Raw genomic sequence first — 15,805 nt, forward strand, 5'->3', positions numbered from 1 at the left:
GGTACATACACTTTGTTGGGTCACCATACTGTGCTACACTGTGCAAGCACCCCTCAAAAGAAATAGTCAAAGGAGTTGGGTCTGTTTGCAAAAGTAAAGTAACCCTGAGATAAGCCAGAAGGAAATTAATATTTCCAGAATGGCGGCCCCAGTGGAAATCAATATTGCAAGGGAACACCCACTGCACAAATTCTTTGTCAGGGGTGAATGGCTAGAACAGGACGAACAGGCATGGCTGCAGGGAATAAAACAAGAAGTCACTGAAATCAACCTTACTACCTGGCAGGATAAGGGTCAATTATATCAAGCACTTAGCGAATTGTATATGACCCCTAAAATAAAAGAGGAGCAGTGCAAAATTGCCAAAATAGCGGTCTACCTGTACCTCCACATAGGAGTCATACAGGAAAAGTACACAGACCATGTAGATTTCACAAAGAGGCAAGTGAAAGCACTGCAGAAAATCCAGAGCAATCTGGACTCTGCAGAGCAAAGGCTCCAGGATAGTAATGAATCTGAAACAGAGCCTAGGCAGTATGCCACCAAACTCCAAGGAGAACTGACGCTCTTACTGCAAAAGAATGCAGAGCAAGATGCCCAGGTACAGACACTGCAAAATGAGTGTCAGGAAAGGTTGGACTCTTTACAACAGAGTCAACAAAAGCTGGCGCAGCAATTAACTTTTAACAGAGTCTATGCAGAATAGTTCCACGTCTTGCAAGGCCAGATAGACAAATTAAAAGAGGAAAACAATAAATTAATTATTAAAGACTTAGACTCCCAAGCAGAGTTTGATGAGGAGTGCCAGAAAGCTGGTGCATTAAAAAAACAGAGGGACGACCTGGCTGAGCAGAGGGCCACTCTAAGTCAGGAGAGGGACGCCTTAGGCCAGGAAGTCAGCCAGTTAAAAACAAAGTTAGAAGAAAATCACCTGGCCCTTCAGGAACTTGGTGAAATCAAAATGGATTACAAAAAGCTACTATAGCACACCAGGTGGGTGGAGGATGCTTTGGAAAAGAACAATCAGACCAGTAAGGACCAAACTCAGGAGGTGAGTCTCCTGCAGCAAAAATTGGCCCAATACTCCCAATTTAGGCAGGAAGCAAAGAGAGACAATGAGGATCTCTGTGAAAAGAATGACAGGCTCCACAAACAGATAGCCATGCAAGAACAACTCATAGAGACCAGTAAGGCCTTAATAGAGGAGCAAAAAGGTCAGATTTTGGTATGTCATCAGGAAACAGGGGCTGAAAGAAATGAGGTAAGATGGGAGAGAGAAACCCCTGAGCATAACCTCAGGAACCCTGGCATCAGGGACATTAATCCCTTCAATTCCATGGACTCTGTTACCCTCATATCCACTGACTCATATGAACCGAGGGCCACGGGGATGGCAGACTTCAACACAATGGGAAATATGGGACTGATAGATCAGCGCCTCCCAGAAATTAATGGGCGGGCATCTAGGTACAGGTTCCCAAATGCTAGGGCCAGCTTCTCTGATCAGGGAGACTCCAGTGAGGGGAGAATCAGAGAACTGGATCCTCAGAAATATCACCTACCAAGAGATCAGTCAGTCAAATTTGGTGGGGAATTCCATGAAAATAGGCCCACTAAGAGCATCTTAAAAACCTCTTCCCAGCTTGGACGGTGGAGGGGTACTCAGCCAATCCTGGGAGCAAGGGAGAGTCAGAAGACTCTTCTGAGCACCACAGGTCTCAAGAGACCAGGCCCCCACATTCTGCCAGCCATTCCCAAGCTCGCAGAATCAGGGAGAGCCTAGAGGATTAGACAGCCACCTCAGGTAGCAGTGCCTCTGAGTCAGAGGATGAGTGGACAAGGGTGACCAAAACTAAAAGGTCCAACAAAGTTAAGAGAGCCTTACTGAAAGATCCCCTGAAGCAAATAAGGGCTATTAGGAGTGTCATCACGCCCTACCATAAAAATGCCAAATATTCAGTTTGGGAGCACCTCGAATTGTTTGAGCAAATGATGGAGACTTTCCACCTGAAGGACAGACACAGTTGTATTCAGTATGTCAAGTGGACATTTTCACCTGAGTACCCCAGCTTCTTTGCAGGGCTGGAGGATCAGAACCGCTTAAGATGGTCCACATATAGGGCGGCCATCTTAAAGCATTTTTCAATCCATAGAAACCCTCAAGAGGCCCGCAAGGCGGCCTACGATTTGTAATGTGGGGAAGACCAGGCCCCACAAGAGTTTGTCCAAGAGCTGAAACATGTCTTTGTGCAGACCACCAGGAGGGTGCGCATTGACAGTAGGTAATTTATCAATACCTTCTTTCACGCCCTCCTTAAATACATTATGACCCAGCTGGTGAGGAACTTTCATGAGAAAAGATCACTAGACTGGATCATTGAACAAGCAACTCGCATTTACAAAGTGCAGAAGCCAGTAGAGAGTAAAAGTGCTAATAAAAGCCCAAAACCAACCAACACTCCTGCTGCTGCTAAGGTGGCAGAGGTGAAGATTGCCCCCATTTTAGATCTGGAGATGGGGGGGCCTAAAAACATTCCTGCGCAGAATCCTAATAAACCATGACCCAGAAGGCCCTCGGGCCAATCCCAAACAGGGAGTCAGGGAGGTAACCCCACAAATGGGACCCCTAACTCCCCTGACTACAACAGCCCCTGCTACAAGGGCAGTAGACCCATCCTGGGTTATGTGTGGACTCCTCCAGCCCAAGGGTGTGGGGGATCCAACCAGGCAGCTGCCAACCCAGGAACCTTCCCTCCTCCCTTTCCCCAGGAGGGCAGTAATCCCCCAAATGCCGGGTTGAGTTTCTTACCCTGGTACCTGCCAAACACCAACCCCCAAAACAACCCTTCTTACGTTCCCCACTTTCCTGAGCCCAGACAGTCCAATCCGGGAGAGGGGAGGCCAAGGGTGGAGAGATACCAAAACTATCCCAACAAAGGGTCTTATGGGAGAAGGGACAGTTACCCTTCCCGTGATCAACCGAGGGTAGACCAGAGGACCCCGTACCAGCCAGAGCGGGTGTCCCAACTGGAGCGCCAGGTCCAAAACTTGGCGCAGGATCTGGGTCGCATGTTGAGGGCTCAGCAGAACCCTCAGATGAACACGGCAACTCAGAACCCCTCAAATCAAGGGTCTGGTGCTCCAGAGCAATGACAGGGAGAGAACCCCAACAACCCACCGGTTCCCAGGGAGGAGGTACAGGGGGAAGGGGGGTGTAAAGCCTTAGCGGAAGCTTCCTTCCCCAGTTGTGAAAATCCCTTGGAAACCCAGGAACTGGAACCAGGATCTCCTGCCCCCAAAACCTGCAACCCAAGGAACAGAGGATGGGTAGGAGAAATAAAGAGCCTAAAAAGGCCCATTTTGTGGAGGAGGTACGAATCTTCCCATTTGAAGGAGAGGGGTCTTCAGAGGATTCTAGGAAAAGGATCTTCTCCTTCAGGGATGGGGGAACTCCTCCCAAAGAAAAGTGGGTCCCAAGAGATCCTGATCAAGACTGGGTAGATGTGGGGACGGAGTTTAAACCGCCCAACATTGAACCCCAGGCTGACCAGCAAGAAAGTCACCTTGTTCAAACCAATGCTGATGACTGACTCCAAAAGGGGGGTGGCAGCCCAGAATCAGAACCAGGGGAGCCCAAAACTCCCCCCATATTCAACTATCCTGATTTCTTTGCAGATCCCCAAGCTCACACCCAGGATCATGCCCAAACCTATTCTGGGGACTGCCTCCAACAAGGGAGGGGTGGCCCAGAACCAGGGGAAGAAGAGTCCCTAGCTCCCCAAAGCCCTTCTGAGGACTGTCTCCAAAAAGGGGGGGTCAGCCCCAAATCAGAAAGGTAGGAGCCTGAGACTTCTCAAATCACTGAGTATGAAACTGTGTGCTTAGATACCCAAACTATACGACTCCATTCTGGGCACTGCCTCCTAGAAGGGGGGGGAGCAACCCAGAACCAGCCCAAAAGGAACCCCAAACCTCACCAACCACTTCAGCTGACTGCATCCAGAAAGGGGCAGGGGGCAGCCCAGAAACAGAACAAGGGGAGCCCGTGACTCCCCAAATAGCGGTGTGTCAAAATGTTGTGCTACATTCTTCAACTCCAACACTGTCTCTTGACCCAACTATCCCGGTGTCAGAGTCAGAAATAAGCAAATTGACCATCAAGCTTACCCAGAGCACCCATTACCTTTGCCCCTTGGAGGAGAAGGAAGGTAGATTCTACGCCTCCATCCAGGTGCAAGGGCAATGCGCAATTCCAGCAATGGTGGACACTGAATCCCAAGCAACTTTGTTGTCAAAGAGATTCTTTGAGCAGCTATTCGCAAGGGGGGAGAAATACCAAATTCCTCTCACCCCTCTTCCTGGATAGCTCCAGAACTTTGACGTGAAGGAAATTCCTGTTGAATGGTCTGCAGAGATGAAAATTAAAATTGGGCAACACAAAATGAAGCACCCGGTCCTAGTTGTGGTGCCAGAAGGAACCCCCTGTCTATTAGGGAATGACATCCTCCACAGGCTGTCTCCCCTCATAGATTGTGTAAACAAGGTCCTCTGGACCCAGACCCACAGGCCAATTAAATTAAAGCAAAGTATCAACCATGTGAGTCTAAATGGCACATGCCACATGGTTGAACAAAAACCAGACCTAATTAGGTTCTACTTTCAAAACAATGACACACCCAACGTCACCGTCACAGCCGTGGGACCACCAAACGGTGACGAGAACTCCTCTCCATTTCTGCAAATCAGCCTCCCTTCCAGTCTCAAGTGGCATTCCACCCTGGAGGGAGATACATTGAAATTGTATACTGATTTACAATCCGAAAATCCTAAGTCCACAGCCAAAATTGATATCAAACCAGCACAGAACTTAGCTGGCATTCTGAAAAAGGGTGAACAGCTCTTCCTCCTGATTCAGTTAAATGATGGGAAGGAGTCTGTCCTCGCCCGAGTTGACTTGAATAGCGAAGAAAGCTTCACCAGCAAAGCATTATTAAAAAAACTCCCAAAAGACCAGACCCTACCCGCTGTAGAGTAAGTGCAGCAATGGGTAAGGGACCTGGAAGCGCCCAGCTCCAAACCTCCTCTGCTTAGCAGTTGTATGATAAACATTTCTAGGGATGATCAAAGCATAATAGATACTTGTTGGGTTGTGCGAGGTGTTCCTTCTGCCTTTTACATGAGCCGGGACCTCCTCAACCAATTTGAGATTAATTTGGACCCTAGTTACTAAAGGGAGTTCAGAAATGGAGGAGAGGTGACCATCCCAGGACTCACCTACAGAATCCACCTGTTAAAACCATTAGTGAACACAGATGGGAAACATTGCCAATTGTAACCAATGCAAGTGTCTTTCCCACTGCTGACATCCCCCCGAAGATGTGTGGACACAGTAATGGGAACATTTCCATAACCATGCTATGTTCTATCTTCTAGCATCTGGACTAAGAATCAACCCTAGGATTACCAAGGAGGACCACTCGGGAACCGGGAGGAAAGACCCAAAGAGCCCGGGGTGCCGCTCCATACTACCAACCAGAACCAGCAATACGCCCAACCAGAACAAGCAATACTCCTGACCAGAACCGGCGAGGGGAGCGGGTCGACTCCAGTACTGACGGGAGAAGCGACTGAAGTTCTCCACATGGACAGAAAAAGAACATCCCAATCTCCCGACTTCCCCTTGACGGAAGGTCAAAACCAAGTCAGGAGGGGGGGCTCTGTGGGATGTATTGACCCACTGCGCTATGCTATGTGGCATCACCCTGCCAGTTATGGTGAAAGAAACAACAATGACAGAAAAACCCTTGTGCGCACGAAAAAACCTACAAAATCCTACAAAAACTGTGTGCCTGAGCACACAAAAAGAGGGATGCACAACCTGCCACCCATGGTGCATGTGCGATGGAATAGAGCACACCCCGCAGAAAATGTGCCTGTGGGCTCCATGACCAGCAAACAGGGTGCAGAGGGAGAAGCAGGGCTTTGCAAATGAAACTCCAAAATGTGTCTACAAATGACATTTGCTTTGTTGCTAAAAACTCCAAAATGCCTATACCACAACACTTCTCAACATTCAAAATCTTGCCTGGTGCTAAAATTCATGTATCTAATGAAGCATTTTGAACATACAAAGTCCTAATGTGAAGAGCAAAACATTCATCAGACAAACTGGATTGTTTGTAAACTGACAGCCTCTGTCAAAATCTGGGTGCAGTACCCTGGGCTACCTTAATGACATCTGTCAGATGAGTTACTGATGAAACTTTAAAGTGATCCAAAACTAAAAAGTCTGCTGGATTAGCAAACATAAAAAGGATTTTTGCTAAAAGGAATACAGATCTTAGTTGTGTTTTGATCCCCCAGATGTAAAGCCAAGAAAGCAATGTATTTATGTTTTATGCAACAGTTTGGGTTTTGCTGGATTTAAGAAGTTAATTAGCCTGGCTGAGCTGCAAGAACTGGAAAAGCAGGTTTCTCCCAGGGGGAGGACCTTCCTCTCAATAGAAACTCATGGGGAGGTTCTAATTGTGGGTTAGCCCAGTCTTTTGTCTATAGAAAGAGAAGGAACAATGACAGACCTTCAGATGAGGAAACGCAGGTGTGATGGTGGTCGTAAATTACTCCTGGAAGGAACAAACAAGGAGGGGGATGCGCCTGGACTGCAGAGAGACAAAAAGGGGCGGACCATCTTTTGCTAAACATGAACAAAGAACAATTCTTAAAGGCTCATAACTTGTCACCCAAAAGGGTGAAAAATATACAAAGGAGAGAAGAGGCGGTAGAACTGTGTGACATGTTCTGGACAGGAATGGCAATATATGTGGTTTCATGCAAAATGCATTAATGTTAGAATTGTGAACATGTACACACATCCCTATGTTAAACACGCACATTTCAGGAAATTTGCATACAATTTGGAAATTGTGTTCATAGCGACAAGCACAAAATTCTGTAAAAAGTTGAAACAAGATCCCACTGCTGCAGGATTTGGAGGAACAGATGCTTCATAAAATATGGCATCTTTGTGTGTGAGTTGTATAAAGGTGACCAATGTAAAAATGTGTATTTAGTATACAATCCGATTTTGAGACCAGTGGCTAAGGGGAGGTCTCTGAGAACTGTAAAGCAAACCATAAAATGTGACATCATCCGGCCTTGATCCAATCACCCAAATGGAAGGCGGAGAGGAAGTTTTGGTCCAATCCCAACTCACACGGGCAAGCTTAGCTAAGCCGGCCCAAACACTCACTTTGTGATGTCATTCTAAAGCATGGATAGAGACAGCTGACAACACATATGGACTCACAGATCCACTCACTTTCCTGATTCCGGCGAATCACTCTGATCCAGCATTCTACATAAAGCTTTAACATCCTTCCAGATCCAGATGCCAAGACTCTTGCCAGCAATAGAGAACTATTGTTTTCTGCAAGGCCCAAATACTCAAACTTATTTTCCCCACCCATTGGAGCACTGTGGGGGGAGAAGGCCTTTTGAACCAGTATCCTGAAATTTTCTGGCTTGCCACCACTAGGCCTGCCTGAGGAACTCGCTATTCAACTGATTGAAAGACCCACAAAAAGAAGGGCAGATCCTGTGCAAATCCGGTGACCGGCCTAGCTGATCCAGTCCCACGCTGAAGTGCTGTCCATCCTAGACCAGACCCAATCCAATTACCAGAACGGACGGTCCCATTTAATTGCAAAGGACTGTAAGTATTAATAGGTAGAACAGTGACCCATAGTATACTTGCATTGTCTTACTCCAACCTCAAACCCTGCCCCCTGTACCATGCTCATCTTCTCAGCATCTCTACCATTCATATCAGGGCTGGCAAGCAGGGCAGGAGAAGGAGAGTGCGCGAGGAGCTGGGTGTGTGATAGAAATACCACATGCAAGATAGCTCAGCCAGTTATGCCCTCACTCCCAAGCATCTCTGCATGCATCCTTCAGTCCCAAATCCGAATTCCCCAAGTCCATTGCAGCCCTTTATCCTTCTGGCCAGCGCTGGTCATTGCGCCGGCATCAGATGTCTGACCAGATCTTGGAATCCGGCTTGCCTCAGCCTATGCCCCAGCCAGGCGCCTGGCAATGCACTGAAAAGACAAGTTTTGTGGTATTGAGTGGGGGGGCAGAGCCGCGTGTAGCAGATTCACGCCATGAGCAAAATGCTCTTTCCCACCCCCCAACATGTGTACCATCATCAAGCAGCGGTACGCAGTCCACGAAGATCCTTCTTGATATTCGGCTCTGATGTTCGGGCATGGTGAGAACGGAAATATTTGAATTGAAGCCACCCAAAAAGGGCTTGTCCTCACTGATCACCAAGCCTGACTGCCTGGAGCATCTTTGTATATGGGCCGCTGCAGATAGGAACAGGACAGTCTGGCTCAGTGATCTAATCTGCATCTGGCAGTTTACATTGCTGAGCCGCCTGGGGTTAACACCCGGGAAGCTGGGGGCTTTGCTGGAAGGAATTCTGTAGTCTCGACAATGGGGCAACGTCATGTCATAATTGTATACCTGTCCTGTTGCCTCCTATATTTAACCTTTTGTTTATAAAAGATGGCTTGAAAAATACACAAACCATAGCAAGGTACGCACAAAAAATACACACACACACACACACACACACACCACCACAGGTTCGAGCCCAGGCCCGCACTTAGAAACCTCTGGGTAATAAGCGTGTTATAAATAACCTAACATATTTGGTAAATATACATGTTTCAGGGAACGTGATGCAAGCACCTGGGCGTATGATGGCAAAACCTGGTATGTGATAGCAATACTTATCATATGATGTGAGTAGCAGATCATATCATAAAAATAGCTACTGGGCATATGATGAACTAGTCTAGCTAATTGTGAGAGTACCTAAGCATATCATGTCAATGGCTGGTGTCAGTGCACCGGCATGTAAATGCAAAACCTGGCTAGCATTGTGTTTTCTGCTTTATCGTACATTTAATCAACGTCTCTTTCTGAGCGTGCTCTTATTTTCTATTATGTTTGCTGTTCCCATACAGTATGGTCAATCTTCTTTAACGGCTCAATTTTTGGTGCATGACCATAAATCAGATTAGCATTGTTTTAATTAATCCCGAACACCTCAATAAGGATCTGAGACAGCATGCAATGCCCCACACCTACTCCAATAAGGAACCCTCGTGGAATGGTGTTCATGATTTCAAAGCAAAGAACGTCAAATTGTGAGAATTAGACAGACTCAATCAAAAAGAATAGAAATACATTCAAGACCTTCGGCAAATGTCAGCAGGCTCCATAACAGAGCTCTCCATTATAATACTGTTCTGCTATCTTGCAAAGGGTTGCAACTATCCAAACATGTGAATACAATGTAAATGAGGTTATAGACCTTGTGTGCATATATAAGAGGTAGAAGGCGCACGAGCATAGGTTGTGGTTTTTCAAATGAGAGCATGGCATGATTAACAACAAAGTTTCAAATGGCGGTTTGTGTATAACCACATTCTGAATTGCACTGCCACTTGGTGTGGTGCAGTGTGTGAGATGTGGTTTGTATGATACAGTGAGATGGGGTGAGGTGGGTTTTTGTGCAATTCAGTCTTCTGTGATGCCCATATTCTGTTTGAACATCTGATATGGGCTGTGTTTGATAAGGTGCATGATCTATGATGCATGTGATTCAGTGAGTGTGACATAGGCTGTGTGATACAGTTGTTTCAGCCAGGACAGGTAAGACAAACACATCCTGTGAATTTGCTCCACCACACGCACCTGGCTCTCCGTGGTCCTGTGACTTGGCTCCATGGGGTCTCGAGCACTGACAGACTCCCGATCAGCAGCATCCTCAAAACTCTGCAAATTGGAAGATATGTCAGTGCAGCAGGGGGAAGGCCTTGGTCATCTGGTGCCACCTCCCCACCAAGTCCTTCCCACTACCAAGCAAAGGTATCAAGTGAGTGATGATACAATAGGGGTAGTAGGACCTAATCAAAAGGAATAAGGAGAGATGCCCCTAATGAGAGAAGGAGACCTCCTCATAGGCAAGCGACATTGTTGATGTACGGTGGCACTGCTAGCATACCTTATCCCAGTCAAATAGCATAAAGATATTTCTTATGAATACTGATCTTCTCTCCACCAGTGCCTTACATCCTTACGAAGTTACCGTCTGGCCACCCATGTGTTTCTCAAACCCCAAATACTTAGTGATAGCTCATTCTAACTCATTTACAATAGGACATTTGCATACCTCACCACTTCTCCATCGGTCCAACTTCCCATCTCTTCCCACCCCGACTTTCAGACCCTCTCCGCCTCTTACCCCTTGCTCTCGACTTCTCACCCAGAACACCTAAAGCCCCAGCACCCTCCAGACTCAAAACACAAACAACTCGCCCAAACCCCCACACCACAAGTGCTCCACTCACCACCCCGATCCTCCCCACCGCATCTCACTCATACCTACCACCACCCGCCTACTCTTCCAGCTCCCCATTAACCTAACCCTCTCACCCGACACTCAAAGCGCACATGCAGCCAGACCACCCACTACCCCGTCAGTCAGTCTCAAACACCGTGATTGATCCTACCACACCCCCATCTCACAGGCATTCTTTTCAATGCCCGCTCTGTAGCAAGAAACAGGCACAGCATCTTTGACCTACTATCCTCTGACAATCTCAACCTCATTTTTATCACCGAAACCTAGTTCTCCAACGACTTTGCACCAGCCGCGCACAAGGCTTTCCTCCCTGGCTACTCGCTTATTGCCCACGACAGACCTTCCAGAGGTGGCGGAGTGACAATCCTCTACAAACCTAGTTTCTCCATCTCACTAGTTGAAACCCAGACATGCAACACTTCCTGTGAATCCCTTCTAGTAAAACTCTCGCTACCATCAACTTTCACCCACAGCTTCCTCTCATCTACAGACCCCCCGCATACAACAGGCATTTTGCCAAGAATCTCTGTGACTCAATAGCTACCATTCAGGTAAATCACCCAACTCTTATACTATTGGGAGATTTCAATATCTGGTTTGAGATGCCCAACAACCCCATGACCCAACCTCTGGTCGACAGTCTTGATGCACTCAACCTCTCCCAAAATACCACTTGTCCAACTCACTCAGGTGGCCACACCCTTGATGCGATCTTCAGCTCCTATGACCTTGTCCCTATATCCAGCCCCAAACCGCTTATCTCGACAGACCACTCTGCCATCCCTTTCTCTATCCACACACCAGCCCTTCCTCCCGTAGCTCCCTCTTCCCCACTTCTGATCACAAATGCTGGAACAAAGTTAAGGTACTACCTGACCTAGCGGAAGCCCTACTACTCCGCCCCATCAACGCTGTCTTGTGGTAGACCATTAACCATTGAACCTTTTGAGTACTGGCTTAAAGAATCCCTAATTCCTCTCACCCTCTCTCGACCTGCAGCCTCACGCAAATGACCGTCCCCCAAATGGTTCACGCCCCACTTGAAGACATTCAAAAATCAAAATAATTCTCTAAAACCGATCTCAGAGATCCTTGTTTGCCCTCCACCACCGCAACTACAAATCCAAGATCCAAAAAAGCCTATTACAATAAATGAATTCTAAACTGTGGCAGCAGCAGCAACGAACTCCATAAAATCATGTTCGAATTTGTGAAACCTACTTGCACATCTGCCCAAGCTACTCCCACACAAACACTCTGCGACTCCCTCTCGCTACATTTCTACTACACCGGACTTGACAGGATGGCATCCCTAAACACCAAATTCTCCATCCTCACCCCCTGCCCTACATCCACCCATCCGGATCCCGTTGCCCCGACACCCACTATGCACACCTTTGAGTCCTTCCAACTGATTTCGAGAGACGAGTTCCTAGACCTACTATCCAGAAGCTGACCCTCCGGATCCCCCTTCAACCCCTGCCCGCCTCTCTTCTGAAAGAAATATTCTCCTCTACTTGCGCAGGAGAACATGCAAGATCTCTACTAAACGACTCCCTCACGTCTGGCACCTTTCCAGAAGCCCTCAATATAGCGCACGTCAAACCACTTCTAAAAAAGGCATCCTCGATCCCCTTGACCCCAAGAATTACAGGGCGATCTCCAACACCAGATTTCTCGTGAAACTCATTAACCAGACTGCGAACTCCCAGCCCAACTGCTTCGTAGAATCCAACAAACTGCTCGAACCCGCACAATCAGGCTTCAGACCGTGTCATGGTACAGAAACCACTCTGATCTCAATCTAGGATGGTCTCAAGGTTGTGGCAGACTCTGAGTGTTGCGCAGCACTGATTTTCCTTGGTCAGTCAGCAGCATTTGACACCATTAATCAGTCAATCCTCCTTGACCGCCTCCACTCCCTAGGAATCCATGGCTTGGCAATCAAATTGATTGCCTCCTTTCTAAGCAACAGGAAACAAATCGCCTTCCTCTCCCCTTTTGTCTCAACTGCTCACGCTGTGAACACTGGAGTACCCCAAGGTGATTGCCTCTCTGCTCTCCTTTTCAACCTCTATCGGACCACTCTACAAAGAATCATCCGCGCACGCAACCTCTCCTGTTACAACTATGCTGATGATACACAAATGATCCTAAGAATTCCCAAAACAAGCACCAACCCTCGTCCCGACCTTTAAGCATATCTCAGTGATATTGACCGATGGATGACAAGTAACCACCATCTTTTGAACCCTGATAAAACTGAAATCATGGTGCGCAGCAATACTGCCCTTCTCCCACATCCACTCCCATGGCCCCCCTTCGTTGCCCCCCTCCAAAATAGTCAAAAACCGTGGCTGCACTATGGACTCAAGCCTAACCCTCTCCCGTCAGATCAATAATGTATCAAAATCCTGCCACTACCACCTCAAACTCCTTAGACGCATTTTTCCTTACCTCACCTATCCCAACAGACTTGCCGCTGTTATGTCTATTGTTATGTTGTGACTGGACTATGACAACTCATTATACCTGGGAACACCAGCATACCAACTTAACAAACTCCAAAGAGCCCAAAATACTGCAGCCAAACTCTTTCTCACCCTGGTACACAGAGACCACATCGCCCCCGCTCTGTGCACCCTCCACTGGCTGCCTGTCAGACGAAGGGCCACTTTCAAAACCCTATGCATTACCCACAGAGCACTGCACAAGACTGGCCCAACGTACCTACAAGAGAAGATAAAACCCTACCTCCCTTCACGCACCCTAAGATCTAGCAATGCCCTCTTACTAGTGATTCCAACCTCCAATTCTGCCAGGATTGGAGGATCCGCCTTCTCAACCTTGTCCCCAACTCTGTGGAAGTCCCTTCCCTCACCAATTCGACAGAACCCATGACTACATGGCCTTCCGCAAAGCACTAAAAACCTGGCTCTTTCCATAATACCGATTAAAACCTTCTAAGGAAACTGAGACCATGCAACCGGCAGGTAATACTGAGCAATGACACCACTGAAAGCGACTACTAAGTCACTAATAAGGTCACTCTGAACGCAGCAATCGCAAAACGCGTAATTTAAATCCAGAACAGTGGGCTCATAAGAATAAAACCTCAACTCCAGACACTCACCTTTCCTATCACTATGCTCACTCTCTACTCTACATCAACACACAATAGAGTGCAGCTATACCCCTCAATCAATTTCAGCCTAGCTGCTCAAATACAAACAATACTCCATGAACACCAACATCCTGCTACAACGCAGCTATACCCCACAAAAAATTGGCCTAGCGTGCATAAGCGTCCTACACAAGCCTAACGCAGCCGAATCCGGTCTCGGAGTCCAACCTCCAGACTGCACACATTCAACTGATCTCGATACCACAACACCTAATGCTAGGATGCAGCTACGATGAAGCAATCGCATCAGCTGTGCACATAATGAGTGCTCTCAAGCACCCCATGATATCCCACTCTCTCAACTGACCTGGACTTCGGGCCCCAAGGGGATTCAATCCACAAGCGCTTTGATGTCATACCAATGATATATAGAGCGCTGTAAAAATGCCAAATAACATAACATAACAACAGATCTTTCCAGCCTCCATTCTTTAGCCAGCACTCCATCCCACCTCTCCTGCTCTAGGGAATTTCCCTTGATCATTTGTTTCAAAGATCTGAAATGTTCAGTCACCCTGTGCTCTCATCTCACTTACAGGCAGAAATGTCCTTCATCTTTGGCTTCTAATGTTCTCCTATGTTCAATCAGACCTAATATAAACCTACTTCCTGGAGAGCATGTCACATAAATACAAATCTTTTCATTCTCCAATGTTCTGCCATGTCTCCATCTCATCCCACTTCAAGGCACATATTTCTCCAGATCTCCAGCAAACACAGTCAGACCATCCTTATACCACAGAGGCAGCAGGACATATACCATGATCATTGCCTTCTAAGACCTCTAGTTCTCATGCATAACTTCAAACACCCTCACCTCCAGTATGACACATCTTATGGACCCCGGCGCTCTAAGCACTCAGTTTCTCAGAACATATTCTAGTCTGAACTCACCTCCAGGGATATATTGGCCACACCAGTTGGCCTTCGCTTCTCCCTTAGCTTTCTTTTCTCAATCTGTGTCCTGGTCTTCCTCTGGCTGCTGCCCATCTTCTCCTTGCCATGTGAGGGTGCACTCTCGTACTTCATGTTTTCCATCTCTCCAGAGAGCATCCCTCCCTGGTGGGGTTCAGACATGTTCTTAGCCCCGTGGCTTGGCTCTGGCATCTTGTGCAGTTTCCTTGCTTGTATTTGGACTGGGGCTTGGGAAGGGTTGGAACTCATTGGGCCTTTACTTTCCTTGGAGCTATAGGGATCAGGAGAGCGTACCTCTGAGGCCCCTGTGTATGAGGAGGAGGAGGACTTGAGCCTCATTCTCTCTCTTTTTGCCTTCCATTCCTCAAGAAAGGGCACCTGCTCAGAGGTGGAGAATCTGGCTTCCCTGGATGACATGTTTCAGCTCTGGGACTCCGGTGAAGGCTTCCTTACTCACAATGGGTCTGCAAGATGTTCAGAAGGAGAAGCTATGCATCAGTGACCAGACTGGCAAAAAGAAACAGGTAGGGGGAAAAGAGTGGGGATTAAAAGAAAGTGAGGATTAACTGATATAGAAGAGGGTGTGAAACAAAAGAATAGTAATGTATAGGAGGAAAATAAGCAAGGTAGAAACAAAAAAGGAAGAAATGGTGAAACTAAGGATGAACGATAAAGACAATGGGAGAAAATGAGATGGGGAAAAGGGGATTTGATCGAGACAGCTAGAAATATAATAAGAGATACAATCTTCCTCTCGGTATGTCAAATATGGTAGTATAGTCAGAACCCTACTTGTTTATTGTACATTATTAGCCTGAATAAAAGGTTACTGCTGGCCACTGTTGTCACACCGATTGCCTATGTGGAGGATGAAGTTCGCATCGCAGTAACCTACATCCGTTTACACATTTTAATAAACAGTTACATACAATGCATGCAAGAAAGAGAACTTACTATCAATATTGATAAATCAAATACTGATGTAAGTTTTTCAACTGCCTATGGAACATGTACCTAATTGGGATGTACAACAAACCAACAATATAATAAAGAAATCTTATTTTAACCAATGGTGGTGTATGCCTCCATTGTAAAGACATTAGGCCAACACATATTTCCCTCCACTTGGGAGCTTCTTCAGGGCCTAAAGTTATTTCCTCAATACAATCAATTCACATTGAGTAAACCAAGTAGAGCAGTATCTATCTTTAAGTTTTCAAGTAACAAGGTTTGATTTTAGCAATCACCTAGGACTGGTATGTTCATGCCCAGTG

At 46.9% G+C, this 15,805-nt stretch overlaps 1 protein-coding gene across 4 annotated transcripts in view; it reads right to left on the reverse strand.

Moving 5' to 3' along the window:
- The window catches only part of LOC138503812 (PRKC apoptosis WT1 regulator protein-like), a 149,679-nt gene that overhangs the window by 97,613 nt on the left and 36,261 nt on the right, over positions 1 to 15,805 (reverse strand). For 3 of the 4 annotated variants that reach the window (XR_011279715.1, XM_069623828.1, XM_069623827.1), the window contains exons 2-3: positions 14,511 to 14,995; positions 9,763 to 9,843 (exon numbers count right to left, since the gene is read on the reverse strand). Coding sequence is in view for 3 of the 4 variants with exons in the window: in XM_069623828.1 (XP_069479929.1) it covers positions 9,763 to 9,843; positions 14,511 to 14,948 (519 nt within the window). In the remaining variant the exon portion in view is untranslated. Of the gene's footprint in view, positions 1 to 9,762; positions 9,844 to 14,510; positions 15,039 to 15,805 lie in introns of all 4 variants that reach the window. The other variant, XM_069623829.1, reaches the window with a different exon arrangement.

The sequence above is a fragment of the Ambystoma mexicanum genome, chromosome 11 (assembly GCF_040938575.1).
Source record: "Ambystoma mexicanum isolate Mex_15411 chromosome 11, UKY_AmexF1_1, whole genome shotgun sequence".
Taxonomy (NCBI): domain Eukaryota; kingdom Metazoa; phylum Chordata; class Amphibia; order Caudata; family Ambystomatidae; genus Ambystoma; species Ambystoma mexicanum.